Raw genomic sequence first — 23,675 nt, forward strand, 5'->3', positions numbered from 1 at the left:
GAGGTGAACTATCTCCAATTCAACAGGCTAATCATTAATATTTGGAGGATTTTCCTGCCATGCTGTATTAGGAGGAGACCATCACCAGACAGACATTTACATTGTTTTATTTAGCTAAAACAACAACGTTAAGTATTCTGAATTTTTTTCTTCAACAGCAAACACAAAATATTTTAACCAAACAAGCAATGTCTCTCACATCTCACATTTATCTCCAGACTTCTTCTCCCTGTCCAGATCTATTCCGCCCCGAACAATCTTCTATTAATTGAACTTTTTCAAACTTTGCTCTTTAGAGAGAGGTAAGGGATTGACTCTGTGTACACAAATTTGCAGAGGGAGTTGAGGTCTGTTATTTCTCACCTCTATATATTGTTTATTTAAGAACATTTTTGCTGTTAAGCATATTACCTCCGGAGACACAAATCCCAGCTTGAGAACTGCAAAACTAAGCATCTCTGATGGTATCATCTGGACTGTGCCCCATTGGGTCGATAGAAAGATTAACCTAAATAATCTGTATAGAAGCCCCTGAAACCCCATAAGATTGAGTCCCTAATCCATGAACTACTGGAACTCATTTACAAAACTTTTCTTAAACATTACATGAATATATTGTCTCACGTATAATCTCTTTTCCATGATGAGATCTCTTTGAGCTATCTTATATCTTAATTAAAATGATCTTTAGATAGGTTTTTTCCTCAAAAAGCATTTTATAAAAAAAATCTGATTTAAATAAAGAAATCCAATTTTTTTAAAATAATTGATTTTTATCCACCCTGCTAGCCCAGGGTGGCAATGTTTGGATCACAAACAGTGCTGGAGAATGATTGCTTTGTTTGCTTTTCCAAGGGAATTAATAAGATCATGGAAATGTTGCTACTGACCTTTTGTTTTGTAAAATTTTGTGTTTACAAAGAACTAAATTTGGGGTAATTTGTGACCTGACAAGAGCCCATTGGGACAGAGAAGGGCCTAGTGTCTCCCTTATTCTGGACCTGCTGAAGGCAGGTTTGTCTCCTGATGCAGGCTGGGGTAGCTCTGCTTGAACTTGCCTGCTGCACTGTTACAAAATTGTTGGGGTGCAGCACTGCCCCCACCAGCTATGAAATGCTCCAGCACACTCTCCCCCATCCTAAAATTCTCCCTTCACTGGGACCCACTGTGGGGCATGTAGGTGAACTATCCCCCTCACCTGCTCTAAAATGCCCCAGCCTCCACGGCCCTCAAAGTACCTCTTGCACTGGGGCTTCCTGCAGCATGGGAGAGAAGGGGTGGGAGAGCCAGCTCTGCAGCTCCATCAGAGGGCCTCCTGTGCCATGAGTATGCCTTGGGCGGGGGCTTACAGCCTCTGTGCTTGCTTACCTCTGGTTACTCAGTGTTGTCAACCCTTGTGATCTGATCATGAGTCTCACAATATTTGGTGTTTTCCTTAAAGCCTCAGCCCCTGGAGTCAAGTGAGTATGTGAGACGCTCAGTTTTCTTTTTTATAAAAAGCTTCTCACCCTCATGGTTGCAGAGAAAAGCTTGAAAAGTCTTGAAGAAATATGAAAAGAATCCAACATGTATTTTAAAAAAAATCTCATATTTTTGTGGCCTGACTCATGAGCTTTGAACATGGAGGGTTGGCAGCTTTTATCCCTGGATCCAGCAATCCCTGGCAGGGCTGGTTTGCCAGCATTCAGAGAGGAGTTGGATTCCCAGCCCCCTTTTCCCCTTTGAGTGCAAACATGAGTGTCAATGAAAAGCTAATAAAGGGATCAGTGGTTGCTGCTATTAATAGCCAGTGAGTCATGTATGGTATGTAAAAGAGACTCGATGGACGTTTTGGGAGGTAATTGTTGTCGGAAGGCTTGTGCAGGCAGTGGGGAATGTGGTGTGCTAGGTAAATGGTGTCTGTGAAGGGATGTACAGAATGAGCAGCAGGTGGAAAGGGAGCACACCTATAGCTGCAAATGAACTAAGAGGGGATTGAAAGAAAACTGCCACGTAACAGACACGATTTTCTACCTGTTGCATTTCATTATCGAGAAGAGTAAATTACTCAACAGAGATTTTAAGCTACTTAAATTGAATCTTTAAAGTAATTAAAAACCAAATAGGAAGTTGCCATTTTTCCCTGCTTCCGCCACTGTCCTGCCGCGTGGCCTTGGGCAAGTCACTTTATGTCTCTGGGCCTTTTTTCCCTCTAGTTAGATTGGAAGTTCTTTGGGGCAGTATCTTATTTTTTTTACATCTGAGCACTTTTCCAGCCATATGTTCAAGGGTAGATCAGATTTCTTTGTTTTAACAAGACAGTTACTGCAGGAAGGCTGAGCCAGAGAAATGAGGTTTGCTTTTTGTTCTGAAAGCAGAGTTTAGTTGTGGAGGAGGGTTTAGGCTGGGGGATCTGGTTAGTTGCAAATTCACTGGCTGTGGCAACCCTCACCCGCTACTACTACCATGGATGGAGACCCTGAATAGCCCAGCTCCCTCACATAGGATCTCAGCTGCACCACCACAATTCCTTTATCCCTGGGGCCCAGGATGGATGTGGGGGAGGCAGGAGTGGGGCAATTCTATTTCATTCCCAGGGAAGTGCTGAGCATAGATTGAGAGGGATAGTGGCAGGAGAGGAGAGGGCCCAGGGTGCGTGGGGAAGCGTGGGCCTGCTGCGGCTAGTGAGTAACTCTGCCAGGCGCCCCTGCCGCTCCCCCAGCTGACAGCTGCCTACGCTTCACAATCGGAGCCAGTTTATCAGGAGAGGGGGAACAGGCACTTTGAAGCTTGTTGCCATCTCGGTTGCCGTGGCAGCAGCAGTCCTGTGTTTCCTGACATGGGGAGCGGTGGTGAGTACAGCAGCTGAGCTGAACGAAGAGACGCCCAGGCGATTCAATCGGTTGGGGTCCCCGAGAGCCTGTGGGGAGACTCGTGGATGGGTAAGTCACTTACCAGTGCTCTGCTTCCAATCTCACCAGTGCCTGCATTTCTCCTGGCCAGAGCTTGGAGCAGAGGGTGCAGCCACTTCATGTTCACCAGGGCTTGGTCTTTTCCTATCACACACCTTGTGTTGGCAAATGCAGGGTGTTGTGAATAGAGATGGGGTCCAGTTTGGAGCTGTAGGGCCACCTGGGGGCAAAGGTTCCTCCCTCGGATTCTCCCCATGCTGGGAGCTGACGTTGCCAAGAAACCACCGAGTCTTATCTGCCCACTTGTGTTCTACCTCCAAGTCCGTGGTCAGAGCCTCCCACCTCCCTCTGCAGCATAGTCGCCTGTGTCATACACGTATACAGGGATGTTTGCTGTGGGATTGACCAGGTGAGCTCTGTGACTGGTAGGGGAGAGTGACCTTCAGCCTTGCGAGTGAGGTGGGATATAGACGTTCCTGGTGTGGAAGGTTTTGAGCTTGTTCGGGGAGTCACCTCCGCAAGAGGAGACGTAGTCATCTCTCTGTGGGTTTATGCTGTGCTCAGCGCTGTGACATCTGAGAGAAAACAGAAAGGGTTCTTATTAGCCTTCACCTCCAGTGGGGCTACTGGCACAGCCCAGGGGAGAGGATGGGGTTGCAAGCCTCCTCCCGTTCCCTCTCTCCAGTGTCCTGACCATACAGATCTGCCCAGCTGATTGCAGCCAGAGGATCTGCCCCATAGGGCAGTATGCTGACTCGCACGGCACCCTGGGAAATGGAACGGAGGATTCTGGGCTGTGCTTGGTGGCAGCGCAGTAGTGAGTGACATTGCAGGGTGAGGTATCCCATACGAATTCCCTCCTTGGGTATCCACTGATTCTTCCTTTTGCTGCTCTTGGTGACAGGCCTCTGGCACTCCACCCCACAGCTGGATTGCACCTCCTCTGTGTGCCATAGATCTGGATCTGTGAGATTCCCCTTGGAGGCTCCAGAGAAAGTGCAGTATGTAAAGCAAACATCAGTACCTGAGACTAAGCTCCACTGACGACCCTTCAAGGGAGGGCATCCCCACTCCCTCATACCACCGGGCCATAAATGTCCCACCAGAAGCAGAGCAGCTTTCCTGGCCTGCCGTCCCAGTACAGCAGTGATGGATGCTTCCAGCATGGCACTGACATGGGGGCCTCAGGCTGGGCTGGCCAGGATTCTGAGAGCTATAGAAGAAGCCCATGGGCATCTCGACCCTGTTCTGTGTCGGAGCTGGAGAGGAGCTATACAAACACCTACCCCTTGTCAGGGGTCCCCTTCAGAGGAGAGGTAATGGGACCAGCCTGACCTTCATGCTGGGGGACTAGGCATCTCTCTGGGGCATCACAGGATCCCTGCAAAGGGGTCACATTCCACCCCAGCTTTCTGCTTGTCATACCATGTGGCTCTTAAGATAAAGCAGGTTGATGTCCTGCCGGTGATGGGTCTGGGATTGGGTTCCTTGACACACTCAAACTGCTCAGAGGGCAATATGCCAGCAATCCGTGATCTCACCTCTGGCAGTACCTCTGCCACACCCCAGTTCCCCTCTCCCTCACAAGCTGAACTGCGTTCCCATGACTGTTCATGGGGTGGCCGGGTGGCAGGGGTTGTTAGTGACTGCTCCCATGTTTTGCTGCCTTTGTTCAGGCAACATGCCTGACATTGATGGGGAGTGATTCCAGTGGGGGACGGGTAGAGTGAGAAGGAGAGAGTGTGAGCGTGTGTATCCAGGGGGATCAAGATGGAAGTGGCACATCCCTGTCCTCTGCATCAGTCTTCTCTTCCTCACCTCATCCAGAACCCTCTGAACGGGACGCCAGGACCCTGGGAGCCCGACCACTCAAACAGCACATGGAGAGAGTCCAGCAGGGGCTTTTTTAGCCCCAAGCACATCGAAAGAGCCAGGTCCTTGAGCCCCTTGCGAGGGATCCACTCCATAGATAGTGGGATGTAAGTTCAGTTTTAAAAGAGCTTGGGATGGGAGGGATCCAGTAGAAATCGAGTGGAATCATCTGTGGTTGAGGGGTGTGGAAAACTTGCTTGTTGGGAAGATTTGCAAGGAATCTTTCATATATAAGTACAGTTTAGTTGGATGGATGGAAGAACAGAAAGAAATACTTACATAGTAGGTCAGATCCTTTTCTCAAGTAATATGTTACAACTGGAATTCCCTGCTGCTGTGTGTTACTGGATCAACTTGTTTAATACTTTTAAAAATGGATCAGACACTCACTGCCAGACAAATAGCATCTGCAGTCACACTAGGTAAGACAAAACAAGGGCTGTTCATCCTCATGCTTCAGGCCTGCAATTGATCACCACTTGCAGTCAGGAAGAAATTTCCCTGTTGGATATAGCCCCACACAATTAGGTGCCTGGAGAGGTTTTCTCCTTCCTTGAAAGCATCCAGCATGCAGGGGATTGGATTAGATTAATCATAGGTGGGTTTCAGGCAGGCAATTGCCATGTTCTTACGTCACACATCTGGGATTGTGAATTACTGGGCAGAGCTAGTTTGTGTGCAGTAAGTTGTTTCAATCACATGAGTTCAAATTGCACCAACTGTGGAATACTGCAGCATAATTCATACTCTGGAGTGACTCTGGAGGTTAATTTCCTGTTAAAATAAGAAATATGTCCTTCCCCTAAGAACTATAAGGGGAAAAATGTGCCTAAAATAGATTGATCTATCAGCTGATCTATTCATCCCCACACACATCCATCCATCCATCTAGTCATTCAAACTGAGATGGTGGTTTCACTAGCATTCCTATAACTCTGATTTTACCAAAAGAAGCCCCTGAGCAAAGAGCAGAGGGGAAGTATAGTCCAGGCCTTTAAATTTCCACTTGCCCTGCAGAAGTGGTGGGGGTTTTTTAATAGGATCCCAGTGCAATTCAGTGGAATTCACCTGCAGAACACCAGCAGGACTGGGGGAATTTTCAGGTGTCAGGACTGCAGGTGTCCCCTGCTGCTTTTCCCAAGGTTCCTGATCCTGATATGGGAAAAGTATCAGCAATTCCCACTAACATCAGTGGGAGTTAAAGGTGCTTGGTAGCTCTTGGACTTCAGCTTTGGCTGTAAAGTTTATGCCCTCTCTAGTCCTGCTCACTCCCACCAGAAAGGGAGGCCATGTTTCTGCTCAACCATGTGCAGCAGCTGCATTTGGCTCTCAGATTCCACGTCTCCCTCCCACCATGCCTCCTTTGAAGCAATGCTGCACCTAGCGCAGTGGTTTCTGGGACACATTTGGGAACAGACATCTGGTCTTCCCTGCATTTGCCTGAGGACTCCCTGGAGGTATCAGGTGTTTACTGTGAGCTTTCTCAGCCATTCACTGAAGGGACTGGGGTGGGTATTGAATCTTTAACAAAGAGAGATTTTCTTCTAGCTGTTTATAGGGCATCTGAGTTAAATAGGCGTTATCCCTTCCCCTTTCAGTCATTCAGGTTTCATTTACTTGATACTTGGGATGACATCATCCTACTAGTTCTCCAGTTGTCCATAGAGTCTCCTAGGATATAAAGGTTGGACAAGATATTTTTCCTAAATATGCCCCCGAATCCATTGCACCAGGTAATCTTTAATGGCAAGTGGTATGACTAATGAGGTGTGAACAATGATTTAAGGATCATCTTTGTCACCATTGGGGTCTCCTGTTAGCTATCCTCATTGCTCTGCCTTCCCAGGCCTTTCAATCAGTCGTTAAAATAAAAAAGATGGATCTTTTTCTTGGCAGAGTTTTAACCAATGGCATGGAATGTGCCTGGAAACATTCCAGCCCACCACTCAGAAGGAGGCATTCTTTATCTCGTCTCCCGGACTGGGACACAGAAGAATATGGTCCCATGCGGCCATTGGCTCGAAGGGTGTGGAGTGGATTGGAGCTGGACCTGCGGGCATCTTTACCAGAGAATGTGCAGAGGACAGCAGGGCTGAGGCCCTCTCTGCGGGATGCTCCTGGGGTGCTAGAGGAATAAGCAGAAGAGCTGCAGAAGCTGGAACTCAACAGGGTGAAGTTTGAGCTGTTTTCCATTAAGCAGAAGGTAAACTGGAGTCTCTCCAAAGCCTGGGGGAGTTTGTGAGGACCTGTCCGATTGGGACACAGAAGCAGCTGCTAGTTCTAGTCCTTCTTCTAGACACTCACCTGATTTTGGGGCTGACTCAGACATGCTAAGCACCTGCACCCTCCATTGGTTTCAATAGGAGCTACATGTTCTCAGGACCCCTCAGGCTCAGGCTTGGTGAGTGTAACCAACTCCAAGCTTCTCAGATGCAGCACATTACATCTCAGTGGTCTGGGCAGGCTGCTCACTTGTTTCCATTGGGATGACTCGAGCTGGTGTGCAGGGCTGGCTCCACACATCAGCAAAGGAAGCAGGTGCTTGGGGCGGCCAATGGAAAGGGGCAGCATGTCCAGGTCTTCGGCAGCAATTTGGCAGTGGGTCCCTCACGCTGCCGAATTGCCGCCGAAGAACGAAGCGGCACAGTAGAGCAGCCGCCGAAATGCTGGAGCTGGCCCTGCTGGTGTGTGCCCATCCTTCGAAGGGTGAATGCAGTACAGTGGAGTGCGATGGAGCTGTTCACACTCTCTGTGCCTGAGTGCTCAGTGCTTGTTGAGATCAATGGAACGGTCCCACTGTCTTCAGTGGGCTTTGCACTAGCTAGGTTATGTCCTGTAGCATCTGCACTCATTTGAGGAACTAGAAGCTTGTGATTCTGGAGATCAGAGATGCCGATCTGGGATGCTGGAGTAGCTTCTGGCTTATTTCTGTTGGGAACAGTCCAGCCTCTGTCACAGAGAACAGAGAGTGGCACTCCTCTGGCATTGTCCTCTTCAAGGTTTAGTATCAAATTAAGCTGCTTGCCTTTGAATTCTCTCCTGACCTCGCCTTTCTCACAGCAGATGGAGAGCTCCGTCACCCAGCTAGAGAAGGAAAAGAGCTGGTTGGACCTGTCCCGCTATGAAGACCAGAAACAGAGAGGGGACCTGCAAGAGAAGTAGGTGGATTGAGGGCAGGTGGTAGGAAGGCTTTGGGCTGAGATGTCTAGGCAAGGAGTACGTAGGATGCAGGCAGCTGGGACAGGGTCAGAGGTACTGTGCAGAGAGAGACAAGGGCACAGAGTGGGTCAGTGAAGATGGCAGCTTTAGGAGCTTCTTGTTTAGCATGTGAAATCACTGAGCTAGAGTGCAAAAGCAGCAAAGAGTCCTGTGGCACCTTATAGACTAACAGACATTTTGGAGCATGAGCTTTCGTGGGTAAATACATGCATCTGAGGAAGTGGGTATTCACCCACGAAAGCTCATGCTCCAAAACGTCTGTTAGTCTATAAGATGCCACAGGACTCTTTGCTGCTTTTGCAGATCCAGACTAACACGGCTACCCCTCTGATACTTGAGCTAGAGTGGAGGTTTTAGGCATACCTAAGGGACTTAGGCACCCAGAGTCAATGGGAGTTGGACACCTACCTGCCTTAGGTACCCCTGGAAATCCTAGTCTAAATTTTTCTGTCAGCACCATATTACCCTCCCTCAGTGGCCTGTGTTCTCAGTGGGGCAGCTGCCCCAACCCAGGAGACTGGGTGGCTCAGGACTGGACGTGGAGAGCGCCCCTAGGCATCCATGTCCACTCCAGCCCAGGCCAGTGGGGAGTGAGTGAAAGTTCTTCTCACCTGAGAGCTGTTAGTGGCATGTGTGTGATGAGTTACTCTGTCAAAGGTCTCAGTCCAATCCTAGTGGCCCAGTGTCCAGGCCAGAAATGCAGCCCCCAGATCTGGCAGTAGCTGTCTCTCTGGCTGGCATGCTCAGCAGACAGGCCAGAGTTTGAATGAACTCCCCTCAGGTCAGGTTTGGTGCATGCCCTGCTCTGTCCCTTGTACCTGATCTGTGAATAAGCAAAGGACTTCAGTCTATAAGTCAGCCCGGCACCTTTCGCCAGCACTGACCTCACCAGCGTAACTTAGGGAAAGGGGTTGTGGTGGGGACAGTGATTGGCCCAGAGGTTGGGTGCGGGCATGGGGGTTGGGGCAACCTGGCAGTTTGGGTCTGGGGCATCACTAGAGGGGGCATAGGGAGCAGCTGTTGGACAAGGGGTCCATTTGGAGCGTGGGGGTGGGGACAGCTGTCAGGTAGTGCCCAGACAATGGACATGGTTGCTGGAAAGAGGGCAGGGGGAGGGGCAGTTGAGAAAGTGACAGAGCGATTGGGATGTGGCAAAAGGAAGCAGGGTGGAGCTGCTGTCTGTCTGTCTGTCTTTTAGGATCCTTAATTTGGAGATGGAGGTGGTGAAGGCCAAATCCTGCTTGAGCAGAATGAGCTGCCGCTCAGTCTCCCCAAGTCCCAGCCAGAGGCTGTCTGCGGTAAGGAAGGCCTTGCAAACCTCAGTGGCTATTACCTGGGGCTGGGCCCAAACATTTCAGAGAAGGCCTTGCACATAGTAGCGGATAGAGCCCTGACGTCAGGCAGTGGCACATTCAACTGCCCACAATAACGATTGCAGCACTGAAACAGGGCCGGGGCGCCCACGACTGCATGCACTAGGCTGCAGCCCTTGGAATTGCACAGCAGAGGTTGCATGATTTTGGGGCAGTGGGAAGACCGAAAGGTTAATATTATGGAGCCTCACTCCCCTGCACATACTCAGGGTAAATCTTCAGGGGCAGAGTGCAGGAGTTGCCATCCCATGTGCTCTGTGGTGGACTCTGCTGTGTGACTCTCCCTGTTTGCTCCTGGACTCGGGAGACTTGGAAATGTGCAGTTCCCGGCCAGCAAACCCACAACAAGGACAGATCTAATTAAAGGACATTCAGGAGCTAAATATAGCACAGGGCTAGGGGAGGAGGGGAGCTGTGACCTTCAGGCTCCCTGCTGTTAGTGGCCTGGGCAGATTATGAAAAGCCCTTGCTCCCATTGAGCAGTGGGACTGGCATTGTGATCAGAGTGCAGAGGCTGAGGGCAGGCTGACCCTGGTTATTCCATGGGAAGGCAAAAAGAGCTGCTTGCCCTGCCAGGCCCGCTCTGCACACAGGCTAGGTACAATCCTAATCTCTGAGTGCAGGGAAGAGCAGGGACTACTCACCCTGTGCGTGGCAGGGAGCAATCTTGCAAGGAGACAGAGAGGGGGCAGTGCTACAGCTCTCCCCCATCCACACTGGCTGGCTGGCTACAGAAAGGGGAACACTTTGAAGAGGTGGTGAATCAGGTGAACCCCTCCCCTCCTTGTATCTCAGGGATTGTGCCCCCCACCCCTCCCAGTAATCTTGCCCTGGGGAGTGCAGCTCCACATCACCCTCAAGGCCAGGCAGAGAGTAATTGGCGCAGTCTGTCCCCTAAAGTGACAGGCACAACAATAATACTTCCAGCAGACATCCTTGTTCTTTCTCACTTGGACACAGGCAAGAGCCGGTTGTATTCGCCATTACAGGCAGCACTTATTAGGGACTGAGTCCTGTTTTGGTTAGCAGCATGGCTAACCCCATGTGTTCCAAAATCATGAGGCTGACTTAATATTCATGAATTTTTTTTAAAGAAAACCCGACAGTACCTGGGTTTTTTCCCTTTACCTCCTGACTACAGAGCCTATGAGTAACACCTGGGTCAAGTATTCCAGCTTTTCTCTGCAACTATGAGTGCAAGAAACGTACTTTTTTTAACAAAGGAAAGGTGGAATTCTCCTATAATAACATGAATCCAGCAGCTGGAGCTTTAAGAAAAGCACCAGGTATTGTGAGACACAAGGTCAAATTGTGAGTTGGTCACACTAGGATTGTTCATGAGCCGAACCCGAGTCCTGCAAACAAGCATTTACCCAAGCACTTTCAGCCCGGGAGAGGGTGGGGGGAACGGTTCGCAATCTGTTTGCACTGAGTAGGCAGTGCTAGCTATTTGTGAGGTGTGAATGGTCACCATACTTGAATGGTATTTCTGCTGCCTGATTGGTTGACTGATCCTTTTTCAAATAGCAGAATGATGACCAGGGAATGTTTATGACATTTGTGCTAATGTTTGTAAAACAATCAGGATTTGTGAATATTTTCACCAATGCCTGGCAGTCCTGCGGATACTTGTGAAACAGTCAGTCATGTTCAACTAGAAGGAATAGGTTGGAGGCAGGATTCAGTGGGTGAGATTCTCTGGCCTGTGCTGTACAGGAAGTCAGATGAGATGATCATTCTGGTCTCTGCTGGCCTTAAAAATCTTTCTCTTTATGTGATTGCAGCGAACCAAACTGAGTGGCTTTTATTCCCATAAATATCTGCAGATCAAGCTGTTCACTATTCACCCAGCTCTGTGCATGCTAGGGGGTGGTTCGTGACTTTGGTGCCTCTCCATTGTGCTGATTTGTAGGAGAAGGAGGAGCTGAATCGAGAAATGACAGCTCTTCAAGAAACCCTGAGTGATTACAAGGAGCACATGAAGGTTCTGGAAGCAGAACGGGATGAAATGACCCAGCAGCTGAACTCAGCCAAAGAGGTTAGTTCCTTGGTCCAATGCGCACAATCCCACTGTCACTGTCTAGAAATATGTCTATACTGCAATAAAAAACCCGTGGCACTGGGTCTCAGAGTCCAGCTTAACTGACTCACAAGGCTCGAACTATGGGGCTAAAAATTGTGGTATAGACATTTGGGCTAGTGTTGGAACCTGGGTTTGAGATCCTTCCCCAATGTGGGTTTCAGAGCCTGGGCTCTATCCCAAGCCCGAATGTCTACACTGCAATTTTTAGCCCCGCAGCCCAAATCCCATAAGCCCAAATCAGCTGACCCAGGCTAGCTGTGGCCGTGCCACAGGTCTTCCGTTGCAGAGTGGGTGTACCCAAGGGGGCTGGGAAAGGATTCACTGCACTATTTAGGGACCAATTGTAATGAGTCCATGAGCTCCAGAAAATAGACACAATTAGAAATATCACATATGGGAGCTGGGACTGGATCCCTAACTCCTTTCGCTCCAAAAACACACGTGCTACTGCCTGGACTCAAACCGATAGCGTTTAAATTGTGTCTTGTCAGCAGGCCCGCAATGTACCAACTCACTCCAACACACCAAGGCCGTACATTACAATTTATGCTCTCACATGCTTCCTGTCCTGTCCACTCGCACCTGTGTCTTCACTGCACCCCATGCTCCTTAGGGACAAGTGAACCTCAAACCATGACGCTGCTCGAGCAGCTGCCCAATCCAAACACTGCTGAGTTTGTGGAAGCTGTACAAATAGTTGCTCCCGCCCTACCTGAGTGTCCAGACATTTGCTCCTCCCTTCTTCCAGCTTCTCTCCAGAGAAGAGATGGGGCTTAGCTACCCCAGAAGTTCAGGCATGTAGATTCAGGTCATATCCCTACTTCAGAGGTTCCCTTGTTCCTTTTGCTCCCCAGGGGCAACAGCTGGCTTTCAGCCAGACCAGTGAGGCCAACCAGAGAGTGACAGACTCGTTCCAGGTGACAACAGCACTGCACAAGGAAATTGGCAGACTCCAAGCGGCTTACAGCAGCACCAGTCGGGTATGGGGATGGAGGAAATGTGTGGGTCTGAGTAACGAACAGCCTGTGATTGAGCTCCCATTGGTAGCATGTAGGACAAGGTCTCCTTTTGTAATACTGGCTGGTGCACCATGAGAACAAGAAGGACAAGCTGTTCTCTACGTGCGCGCCTGTACTGGTGCACACTTGAGTGTGTGAGTATGGGTGTGATGCGTATCTGTGTCTCTAATGGGGGTGCCGTGCAATGGAGTGACTAGTGTACACATGCACTATGGGGCTCCTTACTGGCTGGAAAGTCAAACACGTTTAAGCACTCATGGGCTCTCTCTCCCTCTTGTGGCTGACCCAAGAAGAGGCTAAACTGGCAAGTGCTCCAGGAGTGCACTTGTGGAGCAGAAGGCCCAGATTTCGGTTTCCTGCGCTGCAGGGCTGTGGTCTGGCTGGCAGTCGGGATGGCTGCGTTTTCTATTCTGCTCTGTTTTGTGTAGGCTTTTATTCACTGTAGTGCCAACATCCCTCGCATGGGAGATCTCTGCGACATCACGGTCGTCACGCACGCCTTCCACCTCCTGACGTGCCCGGACGCCATGGTAAAGAACGTCGCAACGACCACCCTGCGCGCCGCCACCGCAAAGCGAATAGGCAGAGCTCCTTCCAACCAAGATGTAGCCACCTTCCTAAGCGGCTCCTTGGATGGTGAATTCGCCTGGGACAGGGGTGACATGGCCTCGCTGTGGACCCGCCCCCGCAACGCCACACGCCGACTGGGAAAGCGACTGGGCTGCCGCTGGGTGTGGAGTGAGGAACGGCGGGAGCTGGGAGTCCTGGTGCCTCGGATCGAGACGGAGGGCAACACCATCATCAGCCCTGGAGCCAGAGGCGTGCTGGAGAAGTCCCTGAAGGCTGCCGTCCACGCGTTCTACGTGGACACCCTGAGGAAAAAACCAGACCAGGGCAAGGCCTTCGAGGTCACTAGCAAGTGGGACTCCAGCAACCACTTCCTCCCGGTGGGCAGCTTCACCCGATTCGCCGACTGGAGGTTCATACACCACGCCCGACTGAACTGCGTCCTGCTCAATGGAGCCGTTTGCCACGGGAACCCGGACAAGCGCTGCAGGAAGTGTGGGTATGCCATGGAGACCCTGCCCCATGTCCTGTGCAGCTGCAGGCCCCACGCCAGAGCCTGGCAGCTGCGCCACAACGCCGTCCAGGACCGCCTAGTGAAGGCCATCGCCCCGCACCTGGGAGAGATCGCTGTCAACCGCACCATCCCCGACACCGACAACCCACTGCACCCGGACATCGTCGTGATGGACGAGGATCGGAAAAAGATCATCCTCGACGTGATGATCCCGTTCGAGAACAGGACCCCGGCCTTCAGCGAAGCCCGAGCCCACAAACTTGAAAAATACGCTCCCTTGGTGGACACCCTGCGGACAAAGGGCTACGAAGTCTACACCGATGCTCTGATCGTTGGGGCCCTGGGTCCCTGGGACCCCTGTAATGAACGCGTACTTCGGACCTGTGGGGTGGGCCGTCGCTACGCGCGGCTCATGAGACGCCTAATGGTCTCGGACACTATTCGATGGTCTAGAGACATTTACACAGAGCACATCACCGGCCACCGCCAATACCAAGTGTGAGCCGGCATGACTTTGTGAACCCACGAGGGGGAGGAAACTTGTGGACCTCCCCTGCTGGACTTTATCCCCTGAGCCCTGAACCCACCGAACCGAACTCCACCATGTGAGGGTCATCCTATCCCTATTACCCAGCCCGCTTATCTTTACCCATGACTGTCTGTAACCTGTATGTATGAGCGATGTACCCCCACTGCTTCCTGACTGTATCTTGATCTCACCCACTGTACACCCCGCATTGGGAACATGGCAGACTGTATATGCTATGTGCTGTTCAATACCAAACTGCTAGCATCCCCTTATACTCTGTATGCTACCCCCGATGATCAATAACTGACTTTTCAAACTCTCTGTATCGTTTATTTTTAAACGTTTTCTAATAAACTTTTAAATCTGAGCGCCTTCCAGTAATGCAATGTGATTACACATCTGTCATGTGCTGGTTATTCACTTATCCTCTCCCCAGAGGGAGAAGCATGTGGATTGCAGGGTCTTGTTTTGGTAGGGTTCTTGTTCATTTATTTGTTTGTTTGGAGGTCTGTTGTTAAATAGACCTGTGCTCTGTGTTCATATCAGAGAAGGCAGGTCAAAGAAATGTGCCCCGCACTTGGAGTGGAAAGTGGTGAGGTTTGGGATGGTCCTTAGTTCCGGGGGGAATTCATTCCCCTGTCTTGGATTACCCCCGGAGAAGGTTCTGTCTCCTGCACAGTTGAGCTTGACCCATGTTGCTGAAAGTTCCACTGTGCTGGAGGAGTCAATGCAGTCTTTGGCCAGGAACTGTAAAAGGTCTTTTTGATACCCTGGGCGCAGGCCACGGAACACTTTGAAGATAAGGACTGAGACCTTCAACTTGCTTCGAAGAGAGCATGTGCCAGGTGTGATGTGCTTATGGTAGCCTGTGTTGCTGAGGCGATATGCTGCAGCATTCTGTACTAGTTGGAGTTTCCTAAGTGCTGAAGGTTTCACATCCAGGGACATCACACTGCTGTAAGCCAGCTGAGAGGTGATGAAGGTATGAGTAACTGAGGCCAGGACGGGGCAGAGTCTCCTAGCCAACCAGAGATGGTAGAATGCATTACTCATGGCAGTTGCAATGTGACAGCTCAGCGTCAACAAGGAATCCAAGAGTACTCCTACAATATGCACTGAATTGACCAACAGTGGGCGTGACTCTTCAATCAAAGGAGACTGCTCCATGACTGCAAACTCCTCAAAATACTCTCTTCTGCCCATCAACATCACCTTTGCTTTGCTTGGCTCAGCGTCAGCCAGCAGTTCTTCATCCATGAGATGATCTCATCCAAGCACTGGGCCATCTTGGTGGTGATTGTGTGGTCATATGTGGTGAAGGGTGGGTAGAGCTGTGTGTCATCTGCATGTTGCTGGCACTTGAGTCCATGTCATTGGGCCAATTCACCTACTGGCTATATGCAGATATTGACAAGGACCAGAGAGAACTGATCCTTGTGGAGGCTCACAAGGGTCTAGTGGTGGTGATGTAGTTTGACATCACTACTCTTTGGGTGCATTCCTCCAGGAAGAGCTCAAACCATTTTAGTGCATTACCCTAGACTCCTGCCAACTCTGTCAGGCTAGACAGCAGCATCTCATAGTCAGCAGTGTCAGACACTGCGGAGAGGTCCAGCAGAATGAGAATGGATGTCTGGATTCTATCCATTGACAGGAGGAGATCATCTGTGCCACTAAAACAGTTTCAGTTCTGTGTCCTGGCCTGAATCCAGATTGTGCTGTATCTAGAACATTAGCTTCAGTTAGATGTGCTCGTAGCTGGCCTTTAGCTAGCTTCTCTGTGAGCTTCCTCAGGAATGCAGGGTTTGACGCTTGGGCGATAGTTGGCTAGAACTGAAGTATTCAATTGGCTAGACTGTTGAGTGTTAGAAGGAGGACAAAAGATTCCTTCCTGAATGAGGCCTTGGCTGTTTGGCTCAGGCTATTTGCCCCAGTTGTTTGTGGCTTTCTCTCACATGCCAGGAAGGGTTCACAAATCAGTTACAGTCTCTATAAATATGATTTGTTTTTTCTTATCCTGATGTGTAATGTTCCTGGGCAGGAGAAGGAGCTGCTGTCTTCCAAGGTGGCCAGGCTGGAGGAGAGAGTACCTGAGCTCACCATGAAGCTGAAGCCTGCCCTGGCCAACAGGGAGAGGTTCCTAAAGGTATTGAGTGGGCACAGGCAAATGAGAGAGAGAGAGAGGACGGGGGGTGGTGGGGAAGAGAGGCAATGGCACAAGAGGAGGAATGGAGTGGGAGAAAGGAGAGGAGGAAACTTAAGATACTCTGGTGACGAGTTCAGCCTGGGTGGATAGAGAAGAGAGAGAGGAGGAATGGTGAGTGGTCCCTCTGTCTGTATAGGCAGTGACTCTCACCAATTTCATCTGTGCTGGGGAATCCAGATCAGCCCCGGGTGCAGATGGGCCATTGGGAAAGGTGACTGTGCTACTTGGCTTTCAGGAGAAAGTAGAGCTGCACCAGCAGGTGCAGGATCTCACCCTGCAGTTGGAACGTGCACAGTGGAGCCGAGAGGGATTCAACAGCCAAGTGTCAGACCTCCACCTGGAGCTGGTGAATGCCAAGGCCCAGGCCAACCACCAGGACCAGGAGAAGGTCCTGATGAAGGAGGAACTGGTGACTCTCAGACAGGTGACTCCTTGAGTGACTCTCTGTGCTGGACCGGAGGGGTGGGAGGGGGCGAGTAGACTCTGCAGGCATCACCCACTGACCCCGCTCTGTGAGCACTGCCTCCAAACCCCACCCTTCTCGGTGAAATGAGGGCCCTGGGGCCTCAGCCCCTTAAGAGCCAGTAATAAGCTGCTTTACTAAAGTGGGTTTCCAAGATGCTCCCTCCATTCTCATATTCCCAACCACTTGCCCTACCCCACCACCCACCCTAGTCTCAGGTACAGTGTTGGCTTGTGTGTGTGCCCACCACCACCCTCTGCTGGGGGACTGTAGATCTTCTTCTCTCCAACAGTCCCCTCTACTAGCTGAACAAGCAGTGAGGTGCTTGGAGCCAGATGCCTTCAGCTCCTGTCTCCTTGTCTCCTCATGATATTCTTGTCATCTATCTGCTGCAGCTTGGTGCCCAGGCTAGACTTTTCAGGAACTGGAGTGAAGCCCAGAGACTCTATTTAGAGTTGATGGAAAAGACCTAGAATTTGTAGGGTTTTCAAGCGATTAAAAAAATTAATCACGATTAATGGTGCAATTAAAAAAATTCATCGTGATCAATGGTACAATTAAAAAATTCATTGTGATTAATCGCACTGTTAAACAATAATAGAATACCATTTATTTAAATATTTTTGGATGTTTTCTACATTTTCAAAGATATTGATTTCAGTTACAACACAGAATACAAAGTGTACACTTTTTATTATTATTTTTGGTTCCAGATATTTGCACAGTAAATGTGATAAACAAAAGAAATAGTATTTTTCAATTCACCTCATACAAGTACTGTAATGCAATCTCTTTATCGTGAAAGTGCAATTTACAAATGTAGAATTATGTACAAAAAGAGCTGCATTCAAAAATAAAACATGTAAAACTTTAGAGCCTACAAGTCCACTCAGTCCTATTTCTTGTTCAGCCCGTCACTCAGACAAACAAGTTTGGTTACAATTTGCAGGAGATAATGCTGCTCACTTCTTGTTTACAATGTCACTTGAAAGTGAGAACAGGAGTTCGCATGGCACTGGTGTAGCCGGCTTCACAAGATAATTACATGCCAGATGCGCCAAAGATTCATATGTCCCTTCATCTTGAACCACCATTCCAGAGGACATGCGTCCATGCTCATGACGGGTTCTGCTCTATAACGATCCAAAGCAGTGTGGACTGACGCATGTTCACTTTCATCATCTGAGTCAGATGCCACCAGCAGAAGGTTGATTTTCTTTTTTGGTGGTTCGGGTTCTGTAGTTTCTGCATCAGAGTGTTGCTCTTTTAAAACTTCTGAAAGCATGCTCCACACCTCATCCCTCTCAGATTTTAGAAGGCACTTCAGAGTCTTAAATCTTGGGTCAAGTGCTGTAGCTATCTTTAGAAATCTCACATTGTCAAATCTGCAGTGAAAGTGTTCTTAAAACGAACAACATGTGCTGGGTCATCATCTGAGACTGCTATAATGCAAAATACATGGCAAAATGTGGGTAAAACAGAGCAGGAGACATACTGTTCTCCCCCAAGGAGTTCAGTCAAAACTTAATTAACACATTATCTTTTTAACGGTGTCATCAGCCTGGACGCATGTCCTCTGGAATGGTGGCCGAAGCATGAAAGGGCATACGAATGTTTAGCACAGAGGTCAGCAATGTTTGGCATGCGGCTCGCCAGGGTAAGCATCCTGGCTGGCCAGGCCAGTTTGTTTACCTGACGCATCTGCAGGTTAGGCCAATCGTGGCTCCCACTAGCTGTGGTTCACCACTCTAGGCCAGTGGGGGCGGCGGGAAGCAGCACGGGCCGAGGGATGTGCAGGCCACCATTTCCCACCACCCCCATTGGCCTGGGACATTGCTTGTTTTTGAGTGCAGTTCTGTGACAAAAAAAAAATCTACATTTGTAAGTTGCACTTTCACTGTAAAAAGATGATTGCATTAAGGTAGTTGTATTAGGTGAATTGAAAAACACTATTTCTTTTGTTTATCATTTTTATAGTGAAAATATTTGTAATAAAAATAATAATATAAAGTGAGCACTGTACACTTTGTATTCTGTGTTGTAATTGAAATCAAGATATTTGAAAATGTAGAAAAACATCCCAAAATATTTAATACATTTCAATTGGTATTCTATTAATAGTGCAATTAAAACTGCGATGAATTGTGATTAATTTTTTTAATTGCTATTAATTTTTTGAGTTAATTGCATGAGTTAACTGCAATTAATCAACAGCCCTAAGAATTTGTAACCTGAACAGAGCCTTCTCATGGGTGGGACATGCCTGACCTCCTCATGTCTCTGAGCTGAGCTGATCGGTCTACTTCTGTAGGTCATTTGGTGTCAGATGGATCTCATGGACCAAGACCCTTGCCATCTCATCATACACAGCTTCTAGATTTCACTTGCTGTCCTGTGCATGGACATCACTGCAGTGAATTAGGCCAAGTCTCAGCTATACACATGGGTTCCCACTGCAGGTAAATGAACAGCTCTCCTCTGAACTGGGTCAGAGCCACCAGAGACTGGAGACCTCCATGGGTCAGCTCTACCACCTGGAGGCTGAGAAGAAGATCCTGACCAATAGGATCCAGGCCCTGGAGACTGAGCGCATGCAGCTGCTGGGTGAACAGGAGGCGCTGAAGTCACAAATGCAGAGGGATCCTGGAGGCCAGGGGATTGACTTGGCAGCTCTTCAAACGACCTGCGAAGGGCTCAGGTACCTGAATATTGGGAGCAGGATAGGTAGGAGACAAGGATAGAGAGGCACAAGGGAACAGAATGCATCCCCTAGCTGAGCTCTTCATGCTGCTTCTCTGCTCCTGTGTCAGGACTGGGAGCACTAAGGGTCAGAAGCCAGGATGGGAAGTCCTTCAGTCCAGCAGCTCATCCTGGCTGTTAAATAATCTGTAATCCGATGAACTGGCTTCTCTTTGCTGCAGTCCAGCCCAAAGCCACTGGGTGCTTTCTAGTGCCTTTCATGCAGCCTATATCCCACAGGCTGCCCAAAGTGAAATGATTCCAGGTGGCAGCACATGGTACAGATGGTAGAAAGGACGCTGGATGGGGATTCCATTGGCTCCTTGGGTCAGTGGGGAGGGGACAGTGGAGAGGTGAGGGAGGTTTCCCACTGGGATTTGGTGATGGAGGTAGGGAGAGGGAGGGACAGAGGCTGTTCCAGGCAGCTGCAGAGGGAAAGGCTCTCTCACCAGCTACGCTGAGCTGATATGGAGGGCCAAGGAGATTGCAGAGGTGGGACAGGGGAGCAGGTCTGTGTGGAAGACTGGGTAGGAGAAGCCCATGCAGCATCACTGGGTGCATTAGCCAGGATGAGCGCTTTGCAGCACTCATGCTGTCTTGCAGGGCATCACAGTCCGTGTTGCAGGCGGAGAAGGAAGCCTTGCAGGCTCGCTGCATGGAGCTGGAGGATGCCTTGCAGCATAAGCAGGAGGAGTTGTGTGGCCAGCTCGCAGAGCAGCAGCAGGTCTCCCAGCACTGGAAGGACAGATGGAACCAGGCGGCCATGGCCCTAAAAACCAAAGAGGAAGAACTGGAGCAAGCACACGTGGCGAGTCAGAGCTTGTCTGCCAAGGTGGGACATGGCCAGTGAGCCCCATGCCAGTTGCTGTCTCTCTGCCCCACCTAGCAGCCTTGGGATTACACCATCTTTCCACCCCTGCCCCAGCTCTGCACTCAGCCACTCAAGTCTCCTTTCTCGTTCTCTCCTCCACGCCCCAGCTAGTGGATCACTGAGCTCAGGAGCTAGGAGCTGCAAGCTCCTTGGTTCTAATCCCATGTCTCCCACCAAGTCAGCATGTGACTTTGGGCAAGTTACCTCCCTTCCATCTGCCTCAGTTTCCCCATCTGTACAACAGGGAGAAGGACACTTCCCTCATAGTGGTGGTGGGAAGGTTATATATAGATCCACACACTCTTTGCACCAGTTTAACTACTGTGATTTTAATTTGATCTAGCTAAACCAGTGCAAGCTTTCTAGTCTAGACAAGACTTTTGAAGTGAGAGGCTCAGAACCCAATGGTCAATACCCCCACCCAGCCCACCAGCAAAATCCATTGATTATATGGAGCTTTGTACTGAGCTTCATCCTGATGTGCCCTGGAATGTAGCTAGCAAGATGGGCAGCTCCTGGGTCCCAAGGCGAGGAGCCCCTTTGACATACCTAGAACCAGCTGGAAAAGAAACACAAAAATCACATGACTTTCTTTTTCTGGTTTCTGAAATTTCTAAATTTTTCCAACCAGCTCTAGAAACACCTGGGATTGACAGGAAGGTGGGGGATGGGGTGGTTCCTTTGTCTGTCTTCTGAAGGCTTGTTGTCTGCTAACATTGTGTCTGTGGCAGTGGATTTCAAGGCTTGCTCCTTCATTGGGGATTCCTGGCATCATGTCCCTGGGCTCTCCTGTACCCATTCCTCCTGCGGCATCCCCAGGCACTGGCAGGGGATCCTAGCACTGCTTAGTCAGGCCTAACTGTCCTTCCCATGTGTCTTTCAGCATACTGAGCTCCTGGAGGACTGTGAGCTGCTCCAGGTGGATGTGGAGGAGCTGGCCGAGCTGAGAGGCACTGTGTGCAGGTAGGGGGTGCATGGTCTTGCCCCCTAGCTGTTTTTTCCATAGGTCCTTTTGTCTTGCTGCTCTGATCCCTGCATTTATCCCCTTTCCTTTCCAGCTAGGGCCACCCTGTGGTGTGGTTTCCTCTCTCTTATCAGAAGGTTGTTTTTCCATTGTCCCCTCTAGTGTTTTTCAGACACACCATCCTGGGTGCCTTGGCATGGGGGAGCCACCTTAACAATGAACTGGAGCCTTCTTTGCATACTTCCCAATCCCTCCCCACTTGCCTGCAGGCTGCGGCTTCCTCTGGGCGCCACATACAGAGAGAGGCGGGCAGAACTCCTTAGCAAACCCTTTTTCTCTGGATCCATTGCAGAGGAATCCTGGACTCCTTTGGGCAAATGCAGGTGCAGTGTAAGCAGGCACAGCTCGCTGGCGTAAATGCAGTTGTGCCTACTTACCTGACACTGCGGCTGCACTTGGCCAGTGGAGTTCTCTCCCTGACATGACACCAGCACAGACTTGGCGCTTGATTCTGTTCCCATGGGCTTCAGTACTGGGGTAGCCATAGCCCGGTGAACCTCTCCCTGCCTAGGCTCTAGTACAGACTGTGCCGCTCCTGGGTGAATGGCAGTCTCCTGCCCACATGACACAGCCTAGCAAAGGCTTCACCCTGCCTCCCTGGTTCTGCATTAGCAGAGTCACAGCTGCATCAGCCCACGGACACAGCCGCTGGTGCCAGGAAGTCTCCAGTAAGGCTGGCACACTGTGTCCACATACACACCCAGGGTCCAGTTTCAGACTTGGGTGCCCAGGTCTGGGATTGGGAGTTCAGATTGGCACCGAGGTGCTGAAAATGGACATGAGTGTATGTGCCAGCTTTAGGTCCCAGATACCCAAACTTGGGAGGAAAGAGGGGGAGGATGGAAAGGTAATGCAAAGCTCGCTGGGTCCCAGCCCAGCTGCCCCACTCTACACAGGGCTGCCTGTGCTTCTGGCCCATAATGCTGTCATCTTCTATTCATTAAAGGGCAGTGGGGTCCCTACCCCCAGGGGGCTCATCCACCACTGCCTGGCACTGCAGTGTGGGTGTGCTGCACCATTCTGATCGGACACTGTTTAACCCTTTGTTTGCCCCCACTTTCCACAGGTGTGAATGACTCCCCAAGGCTCAGGACAATGGAGATTTGGGCCCCTGCAAGCCACTGAATCCAGGCTGAGTCTGGGCTCTGAGAGGGGAGCCATGGTGCTCTTGGTGGGATTTCCAAAGCCCCTAAGTGACTTAGGAGCATACATCCCAGGCAAAGTCAATGGGATTTGTGCTCCTGAGTCCCATCAGGTGTTTTGAAAATCTCACCCCAGTGTAAATTTACACTCTCTTTTATCCCCTAGCCTGAAGGAAGAAAACAGAGACTTAATGAGACAGCTGAGGGAGCAGCAACAGGCCACCCAGCTGCTACAGCTACAGCAAGAGCTGGCTACAAACACAGTAAGCAGCAGAGAGATGTATGTGCCCTTTCCCTCCTCCGGGAAGAACTCCTAGATGCATTGGTTCAAAGGCCAGAAGGGATCATTCTGATCATCCAGTCTGACCCTCTGCATAGCCCAGCCCAGAGACTCCCACCTAATAGCCAGTTGTTCTGCTCCTCTCTCTCCCTCTCATCTCCCCCGTCCTGAACACAGTGTCCAATGGTACATCTGGGTGCCCACAGTGCTGCAGACACCAGCCAACCCGCCTCCCTTTTATTTTCATCTCCCTGATGTACACTGCACACAGTGTCATATCTCACCGCTTGATCCAGGGATATAAGTCACAGCCGTTAATCAGAACAGGCTGGAATGAGGAGCAGAGTTCTGGCTGAAGCCCTGGCACTTCCCGTTTCACACGCCCTCTTTAACATCTGACTCAGTCATAGCAAAACAGGTCAATGGCTGTTCAGGGCAGCTCCACAAGCCAGGGTTCAGCCTCAGCACCATTGTAGGGGATGAAAGAGGTCTTTGGTTAAATACAGGCTGCTGTTCTGGCCAGTTCCAAGCCTGGGGGCAGGTGGGTTCTGGGGAAGTGAATGATTGGTTGATAACAAAGATGGAACCAAGCAAAGGACATTATGGACTCACTGTGATAGATCCTAGCTCTCCATGTGCCACCCACCCCACAAACACACAAAAGGAAGGCAGTTGCTGTGGGGTAGGTGGGTTTGTTAAGGTGGGGAAGGTGCCAAATCGGGAATAAGGGAAGCCAACAACTCAGGTTACTCGAAAAACGTCTTATATTTGTTCCTTCCAGTCTGTACTGGGATCAGGCTCACAGAGGACTTCAGAACAAGAGGCCCTTTACAAAGAGATCCAGGAAACCCAGTGAGTTCTTGCGTCTCCTGTCATGCTACAG

General features: G+C 50.1%; 1 protein-coding gene across 8 annotated transcripts in view; it reads left to right on the forward strand.

Annotated features, from left to right (window-relative positions):
• The first annotated feature begins 2,638 nt into the window (after nt 1-2,638).
• The window catches only part of LOC115659050 (protein lava lamp-like), a 42,067-nt gene continuing 21,030 nt past the window's right edge, over nt 2,639-23,675 (forward strand). For 3 of the 8 annotated variants that reach the window (XM_030578774.1, XM_030578780.1, XM_030578781.1), the window contains exons 1-15: nt 2,640-2,921; nt 3,796-4,207; nt 4,719-4,870; nt 6,660-6,966; nt 7,824-7,921; nt 9,181-9,280; nt 11,268-11,393; nt 12,293-12,418; nt 16,109-16,213; nt 16,509-16,697; nt 19,196-19,434; nt 20,079-20,307; nt 21,230-21,309; nt 22,679-22,775; nt 23,574-23,644. In XM_030578774.1, coding sequence (XP_030434634.1) covers nt 7,827-7,921; nt 9,181-9,280; nt 11,268-11,393; nt 12,293-12,418; nt 16,109-16,213; nt 16,509-16,697; nt 19,196-19,434; nt 20,079-20,307; nt 21,230-21,309; nt 22,679-22,775; nt 23,574-23,644 — 1,457 coding nt within the window. In that variant the 5' untranslated portion in view covers nt 2,640-2,921; nt 3,796-4,207; nt 4,719-4,870; nt 6,660-6,966; nt 7,824-7,826. Of the gene's footprint in view, nt 2,922-3,795; nt 4,208-4,718; nt 4,871-6,659; nt 6,967-7,823; nt 7,922-9,180; nt 9,281-11,267; nt 11,394-12,292; nt 12,419-16,108; nt 16,214-16,508; nt 16,698-19,195; nt 19,435-20,078; nt 20,308-21,229; nt 21,310-22,678; nt 22,776-23,573; nt 23,645-23,675 lie in introns of all 8 variants that reach the window. The other 5 variants (XM_030578779.1, XM_030578776.1, XM_030578775.1 and 2 more) reach the window with 5 other exon arrangements.

This window comes from Gopherus evgoodei, chromosome 10 (assembly GCF_007399415.2).
Source record: "Gopherus evgoodei ecotype Sinaloan lineage chromosome 10, rGopEvg1_v1.p, whole genome shotgun sequence".
NCBI lineage: Eukaryota > Metazoa > Chordata > Testudines > Testudinidae > Gopherus > Gopherus evgoodei.